Source organism: Chanos chanos, chromosome 1 (assembly GCF_902362185.1).
Source record: "Chanos chanos chromosome 1, fChaCha1.1, whole genome shotgun sequence".
In the NCBI taxonomy this organism is placed as follows: Eukaryota; Metazoa; Chordata; class Actinopteri; order Gonorynchiformes; family Chanidae; genus Chanos; species Chanos chanos.
The window spans coordinates 49,043,778-49,063,375 of record NC_044495.1 but is presented as its reverse complement, the minus strand read 5'-3'; the positions used below and the strand labels follow the sequence as shown (position 1 = coordinate 49,063,375).

The 19,598-nt window shown below is 40.7% G+C and overlaps 1 protein-coding gene across 1 annotated transcript; it reads right to left on the bottom strand.

The window, feature by feature from the left end:
* Positions 1 to 2,093: 2,093 nt before the first annotated feature.
* fnbp1a (formin binding protein 1a) lies at positions 2,094 to 19,265 on the bottom strand. Its single transcript, XM_030779554.1, has 17 exons — positions 19,191 to 19,265; positions 17,121 to 17,236; positions 14,670 to 14,726; positions 14,204 to 14,351; positions 12,843 to 12,905; positions 12,578 to 12,682; positions 10,966 to 10,980; positions 9,199 to 9,327; positions 8,681 to 8,827; positions 7,319 to 7,498; positions 6,803 to 6,985; positions 6,307 to 6,321; positions 6,061 to 6,170; positions 5,449 to 5,581; positions 3,513 to 3,637; positions 2,833 to 2,972; positions 2,094 to 2,272 (listed from the first exon to the last, which is right to left on the bottom strand). Exons 1-17 carry the CDS (start codon positions 19,263 to 19,265, stop codon positions 2,094 to 2,096), a joined length of 1,920 nt encoding a protein of 639 aa, XP_030635414.1.
* Between the last annotated feature and the right edge of the window lie 333 nt (positions 19,266 to 19,598).

Sequence of the window (19,598 nt, the reverse complement as noted above, 5' to 3'; positions counted from 1 at the left end):
ATCCAGGTGCGAGAGAGATGATGCTATCAAAGAATGGTATAAAAAACACTATTAACCTTTGAGAGCTAAATATACAAAAAATATGCATCAAAACCCCACTGTGAGGCATTGACTGTGAATCACAAAATGAATGTTACTCAAAAAACAAATTAAAAAGTTAAAGTAAAAGGGAAAAAAAAAGAACTTCATCTTGTACCATTCAGTTAAGTTACAAAGCAGCATTTACAGCATTTTTGCCTGACGAAAAGCAGAAACTGATTCGATCAGTCACAGGACAGTGACTATGCTCCATACGTATCCAAAACACACGCACAGAGCTGTGATCGACAACACAAACGCAAAAATGACGGATGATCAAAATGTGTCCCCCCCCACCCACTCTGTCCAAGACTCCACTGCAAATTTTAAAATTCTTGTTTCCATTTGTAAAAACAGGCTCCGCTCTGATATTGAATGTACACTTATGGATTACAAAGTACGCAGTATGTTTTTTTTTCCTAATAATAATATATTTCGTAAATAGCTGTACCATGCTAATCAAGCGCTAATCAAGCGAAAAAGAACATGCAAGCAGATTTCTGTCAGCGCTTTAGTTCTCACTACCATGTGGAAAGCTTTGCGTCATTCTATATTCACATGCCGCATTTTACTGCAACTTAAACCCCACCCTAGCAAGCATTTCATTTATTTATTTTATAGTTTTTTAAAGTTTAAAATCTTCTACAGTGACAGCGATAGATCAAAGATTTGACTTTTTAATAATTCAGTATATGCAAAGCTGGCAGAATTTTTTTTTTTTTTTCTAAACTGATTTCATGCAATAATCATTCAGGAAATGGAGCCTTAACAGGGCAATTTGCATCAGTGCAAGTACTTGTGATGGGATAAACAAAAAATGAAAAACAAAAATAAAAGAAGAAGAAGAAGAGGAAAAAAAAAAAAGAAAACCGCAAGCTTGCACGGTATGAATCAAACATATAAACAAACACAGGTGAGAAAGTAAATATACCTGAGTAAACATTAGGCTACACCAGGGCTATTCAATTTACAATTTCAAATGGGCCAGATTTCAAAACCTTGTTCATGGGTCAGAAATTTTTGGCAGCCTATTTTAATTTACATATTTACATTTATTTAATCGAATTTGTGTGCCAAACAAGATTTTTATGGTAGTGTAATTTTAGAGTGATATATATGGTAACACGTCCCAGTGCCATTATACTGTGTATATCAGCACTCACGGGATACCTTTTGTCCAATGAAATTACCCGACTAGAACTAACTGTTATATGATTTGGATTCAACCGTGGTCACCTATGGGCCGCTGGAGATGACTGCCAGGCCAAATTTGTCCAGCAGGCCACTAATTGAATAGGCCTGGACTACACCATCTGTCATGTATTCTCGAAAACATTTCATATTCTAAATGACATCATAGAGAAACGTTACCCAAAAATAAAAATGTCATGATAAATTTGAAAAAATATGATCTGTTAAACAGTATTTTTAAGACACAAGTTATGACTTGAATTTTATTTTGTGAACTTATCAAAACTTAATATGAATATGACTGCCAAGATTCCCATGTTTAAAGACACGTTATCCTTGGGTTATTCAGGTCTCCTTCGACTTATCCAGGACCTCGTGTTCTGTAACAACGTATACACTGAAAAAAATAGTCCTTCTGCTGGAAACCCACTTCACTACCTCTAACCCCTACTGACCCTAACCCTAATCCATTGGAGGGTCTGGAGAATTGGCATAGGAAGGATAATGTAGCCGTGACATCACAACTGATCCAAATTTCACCAGCATTTTGTGTGCCTTGCTCAGGCTCAGTTTATTTCTGCTATAGTTTGGAGGTAAAAAAAAAAAAACCTGCTAAAGCAAATCATAAACACGGATATAAGCCTTCTAAAATACTGCGAGGAACCCCACGAACAAAACGAGCAAGTTCTTGGGCCTCGCTCTGTCGAGAGAGATGAACAAGATTCTTGAAATTTGGCTTAAACCACACCCAAACCACAACCAACCACCCACCCCGCCCTCTGCCCCTCCCTCCCTCCCTCCCTCATTTCACCACGTGGGAAGCTTTAAATGTATGTCATAGCACCTTTGGCGTTTGTGTCGAAATAGAGTTTGATGTAGGACGTGGGAACGTAACCCTCCTCGTCTTCGTTCCTGCGCACGCGCGTCCAGCCGTCTCCTTTGTCCTCCTCAATAACGTACAGCAGCTCTCCTTCAGCCATGGAGATGGTCCCTTCATTCTGACCTGGAACAGCGCACACACACACACACACACACACACGCAGAAACAATGACTAAAAGAGTTTCTCCGCACATGACTAATGCTGGGAAAATCTGTCATTCAATGCACGGGTCCCAAGAAATAAAACGTGTAAAGCAGATCAAGGAATGTGTCACGTTAACTGTGACAGACGTGTAGTTTTTAAGGATTTGTGGAAGGCTGTTCTAGTGTGAGGTAATGTAAACAAGTGCTGTAACTTATTCTTCAGTGCAACTTGAAGGGAAAGTCATGTTATTTTTGTTTGTTTGAGATTAAGTTCTGTATATTTGGACAGATATATATGTGTGACACTTCACAACACTACATAATAGCGACAGAATCTTCAAAGGAGACTGGAAACAACACTTCACCAAACGAAGAAGTACTAATTTATGTGTGCTAACAGAAACAACTACCACCCATAAAGAAAAACAAAAAAAAAAAATCAAAAATGTCCATTTTCAAATTTCAAAAAACCTTCACCAAGAGCTGATTTAAATCTGCTTTCTTATGTTATGCTGAGTCAAGGTATACAGTGACGATACCTTCAAACGGGTAGAGGGCTTTACAGGTTCCAATGGTGGGCAGAGGGTCTTCATCCTCAAAGTCATCATCGAACTCTGTGCTGCGGGATTTAAAGGGAACTGACTCGGTGCTGTGGTCCTCAGTGTAGCTGCCGTCAGGGCTGTGTGCAGAGGGACACAAATAACTCCTCTACCTCTGTTCAAACTTCACTTAAACTCAAAACGGCCCTGTTCAGACTTTAGGCCTACAGCCAGGAGAAGTGCTATTGGATGCATCATGTTTCATTCTCATATCTCTGGATGTCAGTGAGACCAGGCTATGTCGTCCTTAGGTTACATCCAGGCTAAACCCTAACACAAAGGTTTTTACGAACAAAAGTTTTTTTCAATGCAGCACAATTCTTCATGTTGGTTTGTTATGAAATAGAACCGCGCTGAAAGTATTATACTCAATTCTTCCACATTTGACAAGTAAATATACCCTCAGTTGAACTGGTCAGCAGGAAAAGCATGCATAGCTGTGCGCCTTAAAGATGGCGAGATTTCTAAGACCAGAGAGGTAATGGAAGTGTTCACTGAAAAGCAGTGCATGATTCTTTATGTGGTCTAAAGGACTGGTTTCAAACACGGTATTAAAATGACAGTGTTGAGAGAGTGGAGAGAAGTCCTCAGAAGGGGCGCTGCATGGGCGTGCGGTGTACCTCTCTCGATTCTGGGCGCAGTTGTTACTGACAGGTGTGTTGCCTTGGGAGTCAAAGTTTGCGCTCTGTCTCCTGTGAGTGTCACCTTTCTCCAGCAGCTTTCTCTCCACGTCTGACAACCAGCCCTGCCGGGAGACATTCGCACAGTTTCAAAGTGGGTAAAGTCACTTGTCTGCTGCATGTTTACTCAGACCTGTACGGTGCCCGCTGACCAACAAAACCAGCGTTGTTTCTGACGGCTTGTCTTATTGCATTTTTCTCATCTGCATTCAAAAGTTATGATTAAGAGAACAAGTAACGACTAAAGGTTTGCAGGCAACCCACTTTCAAGAATCTCTCCAAAACACACCAGCATCCCCAGACTGAACATAATGCTTGTATACATAATCACTGAGATAATTAGCCACAGAGAAATTAAAGGAAAAAATGCTTTGGTTTTTTAGGATGCTGTTAAACAATACAATGACTGTAATCCTGCCATACTGTGTGAACTGTGATTCAACGGTTTGTCACTATTAGGGCTGTAACGATACGCTCAGCTCACAGTTCGATTCGATTCACAATACTATGTCTACGGTTCAATGATATTTTTAAGAAAATCAATTGAACTGACGCTGGAATGAAAACAATGTATTTATTTTCGATGAATTGACAATGCTGAACTGTTGTTGTCTTTTTGTACCATTAGACCAAAAGCGATGACAGCTTGACCCTGGGAGGAATTCTTTGAAAGCCAGACAAAAATATATAGTCTTCAAACATAAAATAATATTAAATAGGATGGGTCTGTCTGTATTACATTAATATCAAATTTAGACACAGGGTACTGAGCTAAGATACTGTCACAAACACTACTGATACTGCTGATTTTAAAACTTCAGCTATGTTTGCTCCTGTGTGCGTCTCAAAAAGCGGACGAGTCTGGGGCACAAAACTGTTCAGTACCCACTCACTACTGACAACACACGCTGTTATTATAATGTAGCTCTGAACAGCCCTGGACATCCAACTGTCTGTCGTCATTGCCACGCTCTCCGCACTTTTCAGAATTTCTGTCACATTGGTTTTTGCTTCGTTGCACAAGGCTGGTATTACAGACTGACTAAGGTGAAGGCGTGACGGGGTGTTGAATTTGGGCTCTAGTATCTTTAAGTAGTTGGCGAAATCCTTCGTTGTCTACTACCGAGAGTTGTCTCAAGTCTTTAGAGATAAACACTCCTATGGATCTGGTGATATCTCGTGCTCTTGCACATGTATGAGGCAAAGGGGATGCAAAACTTTTTTCAAGAGAAATTTGGGCTTTAAGCACTTTCTTTCTCACATCCCCTGACCAGAGTTTGTCGTTGTGCTGGCGTCGTAGATGCTACATCATAGTTCTGGTTTTAGCAGTAGTGTAGCTGACAGTTTTTCTACAGTGCTTGCATAACGTCTTCGTCTTGTCAGTTAATTTCTCGCCAGTCTCCTGTTGAATGACCGGAAAGCCAAGATGTTACCACACGTCTGATTTAAAGGAGGATGGCACATCCTTGATTTCAATCTCAGCTTCAGCCACACTCATTACGTGTCACGCTGACGCTGCTAGCCTGTTACTGAAACCTCTTTTTTCTCTCTATGACTGAAACGTGTCACACGTGAGGCCTCCGTTGGAATGCAAGAAGCATGGCGCATGACTTTGTGCTCTGATAACACAAATAATGGTACAGGTGACCAGATTCATTTTATATATGTATTTACTACCGCTGATGAATTTATATAACACGTACCGCCAACTTACATGATGCGTGCTGTCACATTTTTGCACTGTGATGTATCACGCTAAGATGAATCGTTACACCCCTATATACAATAGATACTATAGGCACTCTTCAGTGCACAACCAGATTTGACTGGTTTCATATATGTACATATAAGTTCTGAGTTTGGGTAAAGTACTGACCTCAAACTTCTGTGCTTCCAATTGTAACTTTTCGAGGTTCTGACTGATTTCTTCTAAACGTGGATCCACACTGCTGGCGTCTCCCATGTGAGGGTTCTTCGTATACACATCTTTCATTTTAGTTAGCGCATCCCTGTAAGAAGAGGATTTTTCAAAAAAAGTTATTATACTCTCAAAAGTTGAGAACACTTTTAATTTCAGTTCCCTGCACTACAATCAGATTACGCAAGAGGGCGCTCAAACAACTCTTTCATGAATCACTACCACTCTATGACCAAATAAGTCCAAAGCGTGTTCTCTCTCGTGCAACTATAGAACTGAGGCTCTGAAGACTTCAGACTCACACTTACAGTACTTGGCACAACATTATAACAGTACTTGATTAACTTTGACAAAACATGCTCAAGTTCAATCAGAGGTGAGCAGCTGTTTGGTAGAAACCAAATCCAATGAGATCTATGATGTTGTTGGCTAGAGCTGTCCGCTGCTGGCTATAATTCTACCATTTTACAGTCATGACCCATATTAACAAAGACAGGTAATGGCTAGCTCAGGATGGAGTCATGATGGTGGGCTAATCTTTTGAGTGGATTCCAGTTGAGTGGTCTTTACCTCTGATCTAACTCTTTCTGTATGTCCCTATGGATGTCACTGAGTTTGGCTTGGAGTTTTCTCCTCCTTTGTTCAGGAGGGAGATGACTGTAATCTTCTGAAGCGGTTCCCTGAAAAGACAGAGCCAATAAGCACAGCACAAAGAGAATCTCCTCTCTAAACGATTATTCAATCTCTCCATATCTGCGTCAAAGCCATTCGTAAGAGGTTAGCTGTGCAGATACCCTCTTAAACAGTTGTACTTACCAGCTTAAGAGAAAGCTGAGGATGAGGAAAAGAAAACACAAAGTCAAGTCAGCATTAATTTGAGACAAACTTCACCATGTGTTTGTCAGCTGATGACTATGCAAAAATGAGCATGCTTTTGGATAGAACTGGCAGGATATCTGTGAAATTTGAGAACGTAAGAACACCATGAACGGGACATTCTAATCCAGAAAATGTGCGGTCAGAAGTTATACTCCCCCATACTTAGGCTTTCAATACTTGTAACCCAAGACTGCCCTATACAAAATTTAAAAAGTAACTCTGGAACAGAACTGAACTCCTAGACCAATCAGACGAAAGAACACAAAGGCCTACAGTGCAGTTGGTCAAGATGGGTTATGGGGGGGGGGGGGGGGGGGAATCTAGCATGCACTCAATCAACAGCAGTCACAACACAATACACTCAGAGAAATATTCCCTACTACCTCCTCTCTCCTGATTGGTCGATCAGGGATCAATCAAGTGTTGGACTCACCCCACGCTTTAAGCTCCTCAGGCAATGCATTTTGTGTTTGGAGCTCATGAAGTCGTTGAGACGCTGGGACAAGGGTTCCTTCTGCTGCTGGGGAGACTGGGGGCCGTTGGCTACGCTACCCGGTGATGGAGAGGTAGGGGGAGGTGGAGGGGGCTGGCGGGGGGAGGCTAACAAAGACATAAGCTACAGGTGAGGGTGATGGAGTGATATTGATGATGACAAAAGGAGGGATGGAACAAGAAAGACAAAGAGAGGGAGAGAGAGAGAGAGAAAGATGAGGAGAGCAACGCCAAGAGAGTACTAGCCCAGTGACATAAAGAGAGAGCAGTTTTCTGTGTTCACGTCCTCAGAATGACAGCTTTCAGACTGCAGAACAAAGTGAAGGGCTGTGTTGACACTGAGTAAAAAACTGTTATGCAGTGAGAACAGTCAGTGCGTATGTCTTCACTGTTCAGGATGAATCTTGATGTGCAAAATGCGTGATGTATTACGGACTTGGCTGTGGCGTCTCTTTACCTTATTTCTCTTAATCAAAGGCCACAGTTTGCCCCTGCTCCTGCGCCTGCCCTCCCCGCGGGAATTGAGGAAGCTTGACTCTGACACTGCTCTCTTCATGGACAGACTGTAGTCTTCAAACTCCACGTCTCCCGGAGGCTCAAACCCGGACTTATACGTCTCCACAACCTGTTTCGTATCCTGTTAGGGCAAACGCGGGCGGAGAGAAAAGACACCGCTTTTATCCTCTTTCTTTATTTTTTAATTCAAACGATACACCCTCAAAACAAAAAGAGATTAGCGACAAAGTACGTGGCACACGCTGGTTTTAAATTCGTCTGGTTTTGCGAAGAACGTACTTACTCGAAATCAGCGATCTATCTCATACAATCTGTTTATTGTATTTAGCCTCATAAGCCCTTTACAGTAACCGCACATCTGCACAATTCAACACATGCACAGCCTTTATCTAGACATGTCCTTGCATGCGGTTCTGCTGAGGACACAGCACAAATACACACACAGCTGATTAAAGATGTACTTCATAAGATCTGTTCATCATTTACTCCAGAGCAACACCAGTTGCCATATGTTATCAGTGAGACTGTCTTTAAACCCACTGCTCAGAAAATGTCTGGCATATTACACTACACTAAACAGAACAATTTCAGGGTGCAAGAGAAAACAAAACTAAACAAACAAAAACAAAAAAAAACCCCGCTAAAATCTTGTGCTTTCGGTTCACGCTTTTGACAGTATTCATTTTTTTTTGTGACACACGCATTAACGTCTGTAATGCGAGCGGGTTATTTTGAGGACACGTCAATTTCGAGGTAAACTGTCGCTCTGACACACGTGCGGTTTTAGCCCCGGGAAAACCACAAGAGCTTAACTCCCATTGTCAGTAAGCCATTTTCAAATCGTCCGCAAAAAAACTGGGCTCATAAGAGTCAATTAGTGCTGCGGTGGAAATTAAACTAATGTAGCTGGCCTCCCCATCTGTCATATTTGGCCGGAGCATCCGAGTCCCACGTGACGGATAAATGCAAGGATTTAACAGATGAAAAAGACACACTGGAAATTTATCCTGGGTAACCGGAGTAAATACGCCAGTAGTCTCTCGTTAACATGAAAATAGGACGCCGATAATTAAGAGTATTTCAGTCGTCAGCATTTTGTACGTGTAAATTATTCATTTTTGGCTAAATGTTGTTCGTCGAACACAGACTGCCTGAATATATTACGCGTATTTCATTTATGGAAATTCGAAACGGAAGCTAAAAGCTAAACACTCCAAAATGAATTTCAAAGAAGCTATTGCATCAGTCAGTAATTTGGTGGTGAATACTTCACAATGCTACGCTCGTTAGACCGTATATTTACCATTTTGGGCTCGATGGACTCAGCTGCCTTGGTCATGCCGTCCAGACACTTGCTAATTATGGGGAGCACTTTACGGTCCACCTCTGCGTAGGTCCTCATACTCTCTCCAACTCGTTCAATCCTCTTCTCCTCCATTTCTTGTATTCTCTGCAGCAGACAGAAATGCCTCAACGAACAGCATACAAATAGGTTGGAGGTTTAGATGCCGTTCGTTCAAATTAATTTCCCTTTTGGTTGAGGAACCGTTGTCTAAGCTCCAGACACAATGTCCATAACAGATAAGAGGCATATTCTAAAACCAGTGTTTTGATTTAAAACGCAAAGATTAACATAAATCATTGAGAAGTAGCCTCTAATATGCCTTAGATTACTATACTGTAAAACTGAGTTCAGCTCATAAGACATTAAGATCTGATGCTCCTTAGGAATGACTTCAGGAGAGAAGACAGAAGAGTGGTCACAGAGTTATGTAAGGGACTTTAGTGTGTGTGTCTGTGTGTGTTTAGGGTGCATGTTACCTGGAAGATGTGAGGTATGAGGGTATAGTAGTGCTCGTGTTGGTCCTTGTTGAACCTCTGTAAGTTTGTCAAATATTCATTCTTACTGTCTTCAGCCACCTGCTGCCTGATCTGAGCCTGCTGCCTGGCCTACAAACACATAGAGTAACAGGGTGGACAGATGTGACAGGGCTGACGCTCTACACCTGCATTCTGGTGGAGGCTCACGCATTCATACACGCCCACGCACACACACACACACACACACACACACACACATACACACACACACAAACACACAAATACTTTGGAGAGTGTGAACCCACAACCATGAACACTGACACCCACAGGAAGATTAACACACAAAACGTGAATGTGTGACAATGCTGTGACGTGACACGTGAGATGATAGCTAACATCACAGGAAACACACAAAAAAAAAAGAAAAAGAAAATTCTGGAAAGCACCAGACACTGAGTGATGGAAAGATGCCCATTACACGAAAGATCAAGATTGGTCTGTTTTACAGAAATATGAGTCAAAAGGGTCATTTGTCAACCTGTATGAACACAAAGATGATGTTCTGCTGTGTGACACATCCAACTAACTCCAAAAAACTGTACGCTAAAATCCTCACTGGCTAAAAGGTATTAACGCCACAAGGAAACAGACGCTACTGCTTCAGACCCAAACCAGACATCACTTTAACATGTCCACAGGCTTACATTTTTGTATGCAATACCAGTGAGGTAAACAGTCGATTATTTTAGATGTTTGCTGGTTTTGCACAGACAGCTGTTGAGTTTTCATTGTCTGGCAGACCCTGGTGACTTGTATTGAGATAGGAATTCCTTCCAAACTAGTAGCAGCTGAAAACATCTGAAACAGTCTATAGTATGATCAGTGTGGAGAACATGAAATATAAGCACTGGTCATTTTTAAAACAAATTGTACCATATGCTAAGAAAAGTGTGACAAACAAAATGTTAGCGTCTGGAAAAGAAGAAAAGGAGGTGACAGAAAATCCTTTTCTATTTTGTTGACAAAGCCCCATGTTAGAATGAAGTAAGATTCAAGATGGTGGAATAAGACAGAAAAATAGTGTTGGACAAAGGCGGAAAACACCAAAAACAGATGCACCCTTGAATTACATTAAGATAAACACAGGAGCGCAACTAACAGAAGAAGGAGATACACAAAATGTCAAAGACAAGCTACTTTTCCGTTTATAGAATCAAAACACCAATGTCTTGGTGAATCGCACACATCAAACACAAGGCTTGGGCGTGATCGCAGTTGCTGCTGCTCTCAATGTAAAACAGTGTAAATGAACCAGACAAGTACAGGTATCGCTCTGTCAATCTTACATTCCACTCTCATGTGTGCCAGATTAGATTAATATACTACTGCTGTAGTACATTTCTGTTTTTACTCTCCACTGAAGACTCTATGGTGAGGTGAAAACGCCTATGGACTTTTAATGAACACACAAGTGTGCTCCGTCACTGTACCTGTGAGTGACAAGAATGTAATATCAAACGAAACACTTTGAGGACACCTTGTCTGACCATGAAATTGAAAGAAAAAAAGGACAAAAAACAAACAAACAAACAAACAAGAAACCCAAAACAAAACTGATAAAACAAAAAAATATATATATCGGTTGACCTGATGCAGGCTGTCCGTCACACTGAACACTGAACAAAGTCCCCACAGACAAAAAACAAAAAAACAAAACCAAAAACCAAAACCAAACCAAAACAAAAAAACGAGGCGTTGTAAACCTACCTTGAGTGAACATCGCTTTAAGACATGTCAGAAAACAAAGACAGAAGGCATTAGTTTCAGGGCACTGGTATGGTTACTAATGGACTTGAATGGTAAAATAAATGTCGACAAATGAGTACGTCCCTGATCCGCTTCAGTAAAAACCTAAATTATATACTGCACACAGAAGGTGGATAATCACTGCAGCTCCAAGTGCATATGTCAATATTCCTTTATGTTCCTTTATACCAAAAGCTACTGACTGAGGCATAGAGATTTCGGCGGTCAACTTGCTATCTGTTTATTAGTAAACAGGTACATGGACACTGTTCACCCTTTTTTAAAGCAAAACCAAGCAAAAATTCATCTCATGAAAGATGAAGAAACATATTGCTTCACTTTAGCTAATCTTACACCATTGAATCACAAGAATCCCAAGTGAAGGGAAAAAAAGAGATATTTAAATATTAAAAAACTCAAATAACCAGCAGAACGAAAAGCAAGAAGTTGCCTTATCAGTCACTTCTTCCTACTCTGAACCAGCAGACTCAATGAAGAAAAAACGGCCCAGCAAAGGTTCATGGCTACGGGAAACAGAGCAGCACTTTCAAATACAACCATTCATTTGTATCTGTGAGAAAAACTGCTGATCCACAGATCGAGAACCCAAAGCAATGTTTGTACAATCTCCAGATGTCTGTACAAACCATTCTGAACTTGTACATATTGGAACTTTAACCCTAAACCCTTCACTCTTCAGTGTGGGTGGAAATTAAGCGAAGTTTATCCTGCTGAATTAGGCCACTGAAACTGTCCTATTCTGCATTTAGAACAAACAAGAGCAACGACACAGTAATGTTATCAATATCACCGGAGATGTGGTTCTGCCCAAAGAGGTTATCAAAATAACAGCCTACAGGTCAAAACCACTCCTTAGTGTTGTGGTGCATTCAGCTATTGAAACATCAACGAAAAACAACAGCAAGCAGCAACAATAACAAAATGTATCGGAAAATCTCGCTCAGTATATGGTTAATGTGAATTATTCATATGACATCCACAGATGCTGAAAGGCAAAAACGCCATAAAACAAAAACAAAACAAAAAACATTTATTTTCTGTTTTCGCTGGATACTTTTCAGGAGAAACCTTTTCAGTTCCTGACACGACATCCGAAACCAACACACGCCACGCTGAACTAATGGCTTTAGCAACAAGACGGCAAAAATCTTGCTGTTTTGCCATTTAAAACGACTTTAAAAAGAACTTCTAATCCGGACCACGGCACGACGGTAATCTTCTCGACTAAGCGTGCCCAGTTCGCCACAACAAAACACCCTTTAAGGAGAAGCAGACCTTTTACTGGACACATAAGGTCAGGTGAGAGGTCACAAAAAGGCCTGAAGCTTTTGTTTGAGTTTGTGATTTTTTTTTTTTTTTTTGGACAGGGGGAGAGTTCACTTGCTAGGTGTAAAATGCAGAGTGGGTATCATCTGTCTCCATCGGTGAGATGGAACATAAAAAATGCAGAAGAGCGATGAAGGGCAAGCAGAGGGGAGAGGTGTTCTCCAAGCCCGTCAAAAAAAAAAAAAAAAAAAAAGAGAAAAAGAAAAAGGAAAAAAAAAACAAGTACCTTTTCCACGTCCGCTTTCGTAACGTTAATGTCAGCGTCCATCTTGTCGTAGTACTGTTGTGCTCTGTCTGCCTCTTTACAGTCTCTTTCAAACCTTCGTTTGCTCTAAGCGAGAAAAGAATTACACATTTTTATGTACATTTTGTATATTCTTCGAAACATACACAATCTTCATTACGATTCCTCAATGTGACAGGGATTCTCTCCCCATTTGTTTTGCTAAAATTTCAATGCCTTTGAATTTTAATCAGCCTGGCCTGCTCACCGATTCCAGCTGTTTCCAGGAGTTTTCAATATGTTGCTGCGCTCTGCGCCCATCGTGGAAATGCTAATTGGTTAAATGAAAGAGAAAAAGAAAAGTGGAGATAAAATGAATCAGTGTGTGAATACATGTTTATATCTCTGACCTGTGGGCATGTCAAAGACTACATGTTTACTCAGACAACTCACTTTTGATCAATCACATTTTCTTCAGTTGTAGTTAAAGGTATGCTAACTTCTTCATAACAGTCATTAAACCTGCTCACAGTCTTATCACAACATTACACTACCATCACATTACATTTACTCTTCAGCTCCAAGCTTTCAACTTTTTCAACTGTAATAATCTGTTCTAACATGTAATGCTAAGACTGCGATTATGTGATTAATGATAATTATTCATTATAACTATTAAAATGCTCTGTGCTAAAATTACTCAAACCAGTTTACAGTTACTGGTAAGCTCTTGTGTAGATCTTTCAAGAGGTTTAGACCAATGAAATCTGAGGCTAATTTGACTGAAAAACACCAGATGGAGCAGAGAGGATATGTAACGGAGACCTAAACAAGGTCAAAGTCACGACCATTCCAAGCGTAATTAACGTGAAATGCCCAGAACATGTCATTCTAGAGTCATATTTAGGAGCGTCACATATCAACAATTCTCCTCATATTACAGTTCTGCTTGAGACCCTCAGTAGACCCATCCACCCACAAAATATCACATTTGCAAAAAGAGAATAAAGAACGCTTTCTTTCTTCTCGTGTGACATTTGAGCAGAAAAAGGGGGCGACAACACACACAATGACAAAAGCCTGAGGAGATTTAACACACACACACACACACACACAAAAAAAAAGCGAGTCAGCATTTTTGTTTTCTTTTTTTGTTCTGTTCACACAAAGTCATATTTTCTCTCTGTCCCATTACTTCCAGCCACCAGTTTCAGACAGAAACCTCCTACTTTGATGGTGGGGGGAGATGGGGGAAGGAAACGACCTGCTCTCCGCTGACCTGGATTCCTGACCGAGATTTAGCCTCAGGATTTATTGGGTGGGGGGTTAAAAAAAATCACAAACAATGAGAGGAAAAAAAATACCATATTTCCAATTTTAGCTCAGGATTTACAAAGGGGTTAGAGCAATCTTAAGCTGTAACAACATGCTTTTCTCCAGAGAACGGCGTTTTGTTGGGGTTTTTTTTAATATATTTTTCTTTCATGGATAATTGATTTTTTTCCCCTCTGTGTTTGATTTGCGGATTTCATTTCTTTTTAAAGATAATCTCTTTTTGTAATGTCCAGCAAAACAGGACCTCTTTTGTGTTTTCTTAGTCTGTCTGACCAAAAAACAAGAGGTTTATACCGATTTTCTCTCGGCCTTCAGCTCCTGAATGTACCGGGCGAGTTCGCTGATGATTTGGGAGGAGAGGTTTTCGGCGATGACCTCGTGCTGGCCAGCGTAGTCGTTCAGTTCATTTAGCGTCATCAGGAAAGCCCTGCATGACGTGTACCTGTAGACAGAAGTTAAAACATCAAAAAAAAAACCAAAAACAAAAAAACACAGCAAAACACACAATAGCAAAATGCATGTACATACATATAGAGATATACAGAAAAACCAGGGAAAACAAGAGTTGCAGAGAATCCGGGAAGTCTAACTCAAGATACTGGTTTTCACATGTTACTGTATAGTTACTACTCCCTGTGACTATGTTTCTCAAACATAGAGTCATATAAAGCTAAACTTTGCATTCGTTTTTGGAAGTAAAGCTTGAGCTCCTCTTGAAATAAGCTCATCTTGATAAAACTCTAAGAACAAAGTCACTCACTTGTATTCATCTTCCTCTTTCGAATTTTTCTTGGGTTGATACTTCTTGGAGAGGTTCCTTGAGATGGGATTAAATCAAAGCAGAATGCTTAATAACACACAGAAACATCTCCACAACAAATGGATTCTACTCAATGCGTCTGACTCATATAGCCTGCACCATAACATGTAGACAAATATGCCTGTTTCTATGAGTAAAAAAAAAACGACCGTCATTTTATAGAAGATTGATGTTAATCCCTCTTGATCCCCACTCAGTCTCTACCAGTTACTTAATTCATCTTTAAATGAGATTACGGAGTCTTTTCTTTTAAAAAATTCCTATAGCAATAATTTTATGATACATTTTATTCATATATGCGCAACAACACTATTTCATGTCAAATGGTAATGAAAGGTTTCATTCTTTTAACTTTTTCTCATTTCCATCTGTGGCCTGTTTACTTGGCTGTACTGTGAGAGTTCCACAGAACTGCGGAACCACTTCACAAAATAAAGCGCTCGCTTGAAGCAACAAACACAAACACGCTTATCGCTGGAACCATTAAAACATTACAATTAGCTCTTAACGATGCCATCGCTAAAGGCCTCTAATTAGTGCTGTTGACCTCCTTCTCTTTTGTCAATCAGAGTGGAAAATGCAGCAATGTGAGGCGATTCTTTGAAGCCAGTAAAAAAGGGGGAAAAAATCGCTGGTTCATGGGTATGTATGAAGGATAGAGCAATTCAGAGAGAGAGAGAGAGAGGGAGAGAGAACAAAACATGATGACACAAAATGATCCCAATAACGTGTATATGTATTAAGACCGTGTCACACCCACTCATTCTCTCTCTCTCTCTCTCTCTCTTTGTAAATTCCATTCTCTCTCTCTCTCTCTCCCTCTCTCTCTGTAAATTCCAATCTCTCTCTCTCTGTGCACACACCCTCCTGTACCTCCCCGGAGTCTGACGTGTTGCTAGGCAGATCACCATCTTGCAGCTCTGTGCCAGGCCACACCGTTGCAGTTGCTGATTGTTTTTTTCTCAGAGCTTGACAGAGGGACGAACACTCCTCATCATTCAGCACATCTTCACCTGAGCCGTGGTAGGAAGTGTTGGACCACACCAGGAATCCTTGATGATTAACTAGCCTTAAATGATCTGGTGAAGGGCCTATTGTTCTGGTTCCTTCCTGCTTGATGCATGATGATAATTTTTTTTTTTTTATTCTTTGTAACCAGCTAACAAGCATTTAACGTTTGACAAGTCTCCACCCAACTGCAGCACATTGGGGGGGGGGTGGACCTCTCCAGAGACAATAATTGTGTATTAATTTATCAACACCATTCTGATTACAGTGTACTGATAACCCCAGATATTCTTTCTTGCTTTTTTTGTGTGTGTGTGTGTCAATGCTGAAAACATATGCCGAGGCCTATTTCTTGCACCACTGGCTCCAAAGAAAAAAAAAAAAAAAAAACCCTGAAAAACAAATTTCTGTTCAAGATGGATTAATTATGGATGTAGAGGTTTACTGCTTATGTGTTTATGGGGGTATACTGCTGAAGAGGACAGGGATGCTACTCATCCGCTCTCCTCAGGGGTTGCTCTGTCACAGACAATCGCTGGCTAACATGCCTTCCTGCCACAGACAGTCAGAGGCAACCAAGACCAGCCATGGCATATTCAAATCTGGGTCAGTGCCGTGGAAACCCTGTAACCATGGCGATGCACGCCTGACATGTAACGCGTCCCGTTGTGTACATTTTCCATCGCCGCAAACATCTCGGTTTAATAACATCGTCGCTGACAACACAGCGAAAATAAAACACTGGCCAGCACGACAATGCTCTCACAGACAGAGACAAAGAGCATGGGAGGGTACATCTGTCCACACGCCACGGGTTGTGTTTGTTCAGATACAACATGGGTAAACTGTACAGGGGGAAGAAGCTGGTAGCCAGATATCTATGGATTAACTGGACTGGATTAACTGTCTGCCCAATAGAGCGATAAACTGTCGGAAAAATAACACTAAGAAATACACCTGTCAATCTACCTATCAGTATTTTTCAATGTTTCTGACTGATAGCTCAACAACTTCAATGGGTAAATGTTGGAACAACAACAACAACATGGGTAAAAGCTATTTGTAAAAATCATTTAAATCAACCAGTCACCGAAATGAAACGGGTTTTCAGCAACATCAGATAAAGCAAAACAAGAGTTATCTTTAGAATTTATATGACCTGATCTTTACAACCATTTAATGATCAACATTTTCACTGTCTGTACATAAACCCCTTCGTAAGAAGTGATACCTCTAGTACCATGCATACCATTTATAAATTTAACAAAAGTAGTTATAAAACAAAGCAACACGCCTTGCTCTTGGATAGTCAAAAGACCATAACTACAAAAGGCCTATACATTCTCAAACCCTGGATTGAGGAAACCTGGACATTTATCATACCTTATTTGCTTAGCATAGCTTAGTTCGATTTCAGATCTCTCCTTCACAAACTTGGTGTACCGTTCCACAAATTCGATGCCCCATTGCGTGTGCTTTTCCAAGTTGTCAAATTGATCCTGTAAAACAAAAAGGGTTTTTGAGGTGACAACCACTATCGATTAACCACAACAGCAAAATGCTCTTTATGAGAGAACAGATCATCTAACTTTGCAGATGCTCAAAAATATGACACCGTGTCCATCAATAGACATAGGTCAAAACCAGGAGGCTTTGAAAACAGATCCAACTTATGGTTCAAGAGAGGACGGTTGACTAAACTTATGTTTAATCTCAGAATGAATTATGCAAAAATGTATATATCAGTGGCCTATGTCGAGGGGATGCTAAGGCCTAGCTTTTACATGACATCGGGGAGGTCCTTTATGTCAAATGAGCAAACAGTCTGTCAGCCTTGGGAAGTCAATATAAAAGCTAACTTATAGTTACAGTGTAGTTATGGTGCAAAGACAGTTTTGTGGCTTAGTTAGCAACCTGTCTGTCTGCATTTAACTGACACGTAGAAGGGGACATAGATCAAAGTAGGTGTTCTGCTTTAAGAACTAGAGGGCTAGAGAACCACTGAAAAGACGAGTTATAAGATGACTGTTAGAGCTGCCGTCACTGTAACTGCGCTATGCTACGGGTCACATCCATAGCCGCCATGTGATGTGGCTTGCAAAGGCACTTAAAACAAGTTTGTATTGGTTTGTCTCTGTGTAAGCCCATTTACTACAAATAAAGGGAAGGTTGCTGTGAGAACTGCTGAGGTTTACGAAGGAACATTATTTGCTACTGCATGTCTTCCTGCTGTACCAAATCCTGAGGAAACTCTTCTAGGGCAAAGGGAATTTTGTAGGCAGGTGCTACTTCATATGATCATTTTTTTTTTTTTTTACTTTTTTCACAATCAAAACTCAGGTTTTGCAGACGAAACACAGAGACAGATATAACAACAACGTCCAATGTCCATACAATGCCCTGCTCTGGGCTTCCATGATGTAGCCTATCCCATACCTGTTTCCCAGACATGGACCGATCCGAGTCCTGAGCTAACCTGCATTTTGCATTCTTTCAGAATGCACCGAAGAAGCTCAGTTAAGAAAACCGTTTAATTTACACGGTTTAATCATCATTTGGGGGAAAAAGAAAAAAAACATATTACTGGGGGGAAATATATATGTATATATGTACATGTATATATATCACATGCGCAGAGAGCCTCTTATTTCACCTGTTAATACAGCAGGGGTGAAATGACTACGGCCTGTGTCCTTTCATTAAATAATATATACCTACACAAGACTGTCTTCTCCGCTTGTCTGTTTTGCTTTCAACAGGAGTCTATGTAAAATGACCGTAAGCGGTTAGTTTATCATGCTTTAAACCCAAATTTGAGCCAACCTGACACGGGAATATGCTGTGTGCCTTATCTGAAGCTGCTCCTCCAAAAATGACCGACAGCAACCTTCCCTTTACGATGCAAATAGCCTACTAACATCCGTCATACTAACGAATCATTTCCCTCTGCATCAAGCGCAGCGTCTACAAAAATGCCAAAAGCACATCAACTACTGGATGCACTTTGCAACATACTGATTAAGCTAGCTAACAATGCAGACTGCCATTTAGCCCCGTTAAGTGCTTTAGCTAGCTAGCCTACATCTAGTGTCAATGTTTGCCCGTTATTACACTGAAATAACACATGTGCATGAGGATATGAAGTAATGGTGTACGGATGCATGTCGGAGGCATCGTGGACATTGTTACGATGAGCAGTCCACCTAAAACAATCGTGTCTCTCGTCTGTATGAACAGTAAGATGTGCAATAGGGCGAACTATTAAGCCACCAGTAAGATATCTTAGTCATTAGCTAGCGGGCTTTTGCTAACTGTATGTTCACATATTAACAGTGCTGCCTCATCGTCCGTTCATATTTTGTGGTTAAATCTTTTAATCAAACTCATGAACAAATGCATTTTGTTTGGGGTGGCTATGCATCAAGGCGTATTTGCAAGTGATTTTATACGTACCCACAGCTCTGTTCCCCAGCTGCAGTTCATGGTTTCGAGGCAATGTCTTCGTGATAATCCTCGATTTGAATGCATGCGTCTATGTTGATTTCCGACGTGTTGCTAAAAGGTATCAGTAATAAAATCACCGTCAAGGATAGTCACCTCGATCGGTATTGCCGGTTCTTTTTCACCTCTGCATTCTGCCAAATGAAAAGGGAATTAACGCTGCCGCAAATGAAGAAACGCGGGGCATTCACCCGCCTGTGTCAAGTAGACTGCCACGCGCTCTAGGAGAGACACGTAGAGGCACAGAACGCCTGCGGACAATAAAGTCACACATACATATCACCACTTAGATATGATAATTAACGAAAGATGTTGATGTTAAGTCAGATTATGGTCCTCGAACACGTCCTCTATGAATCG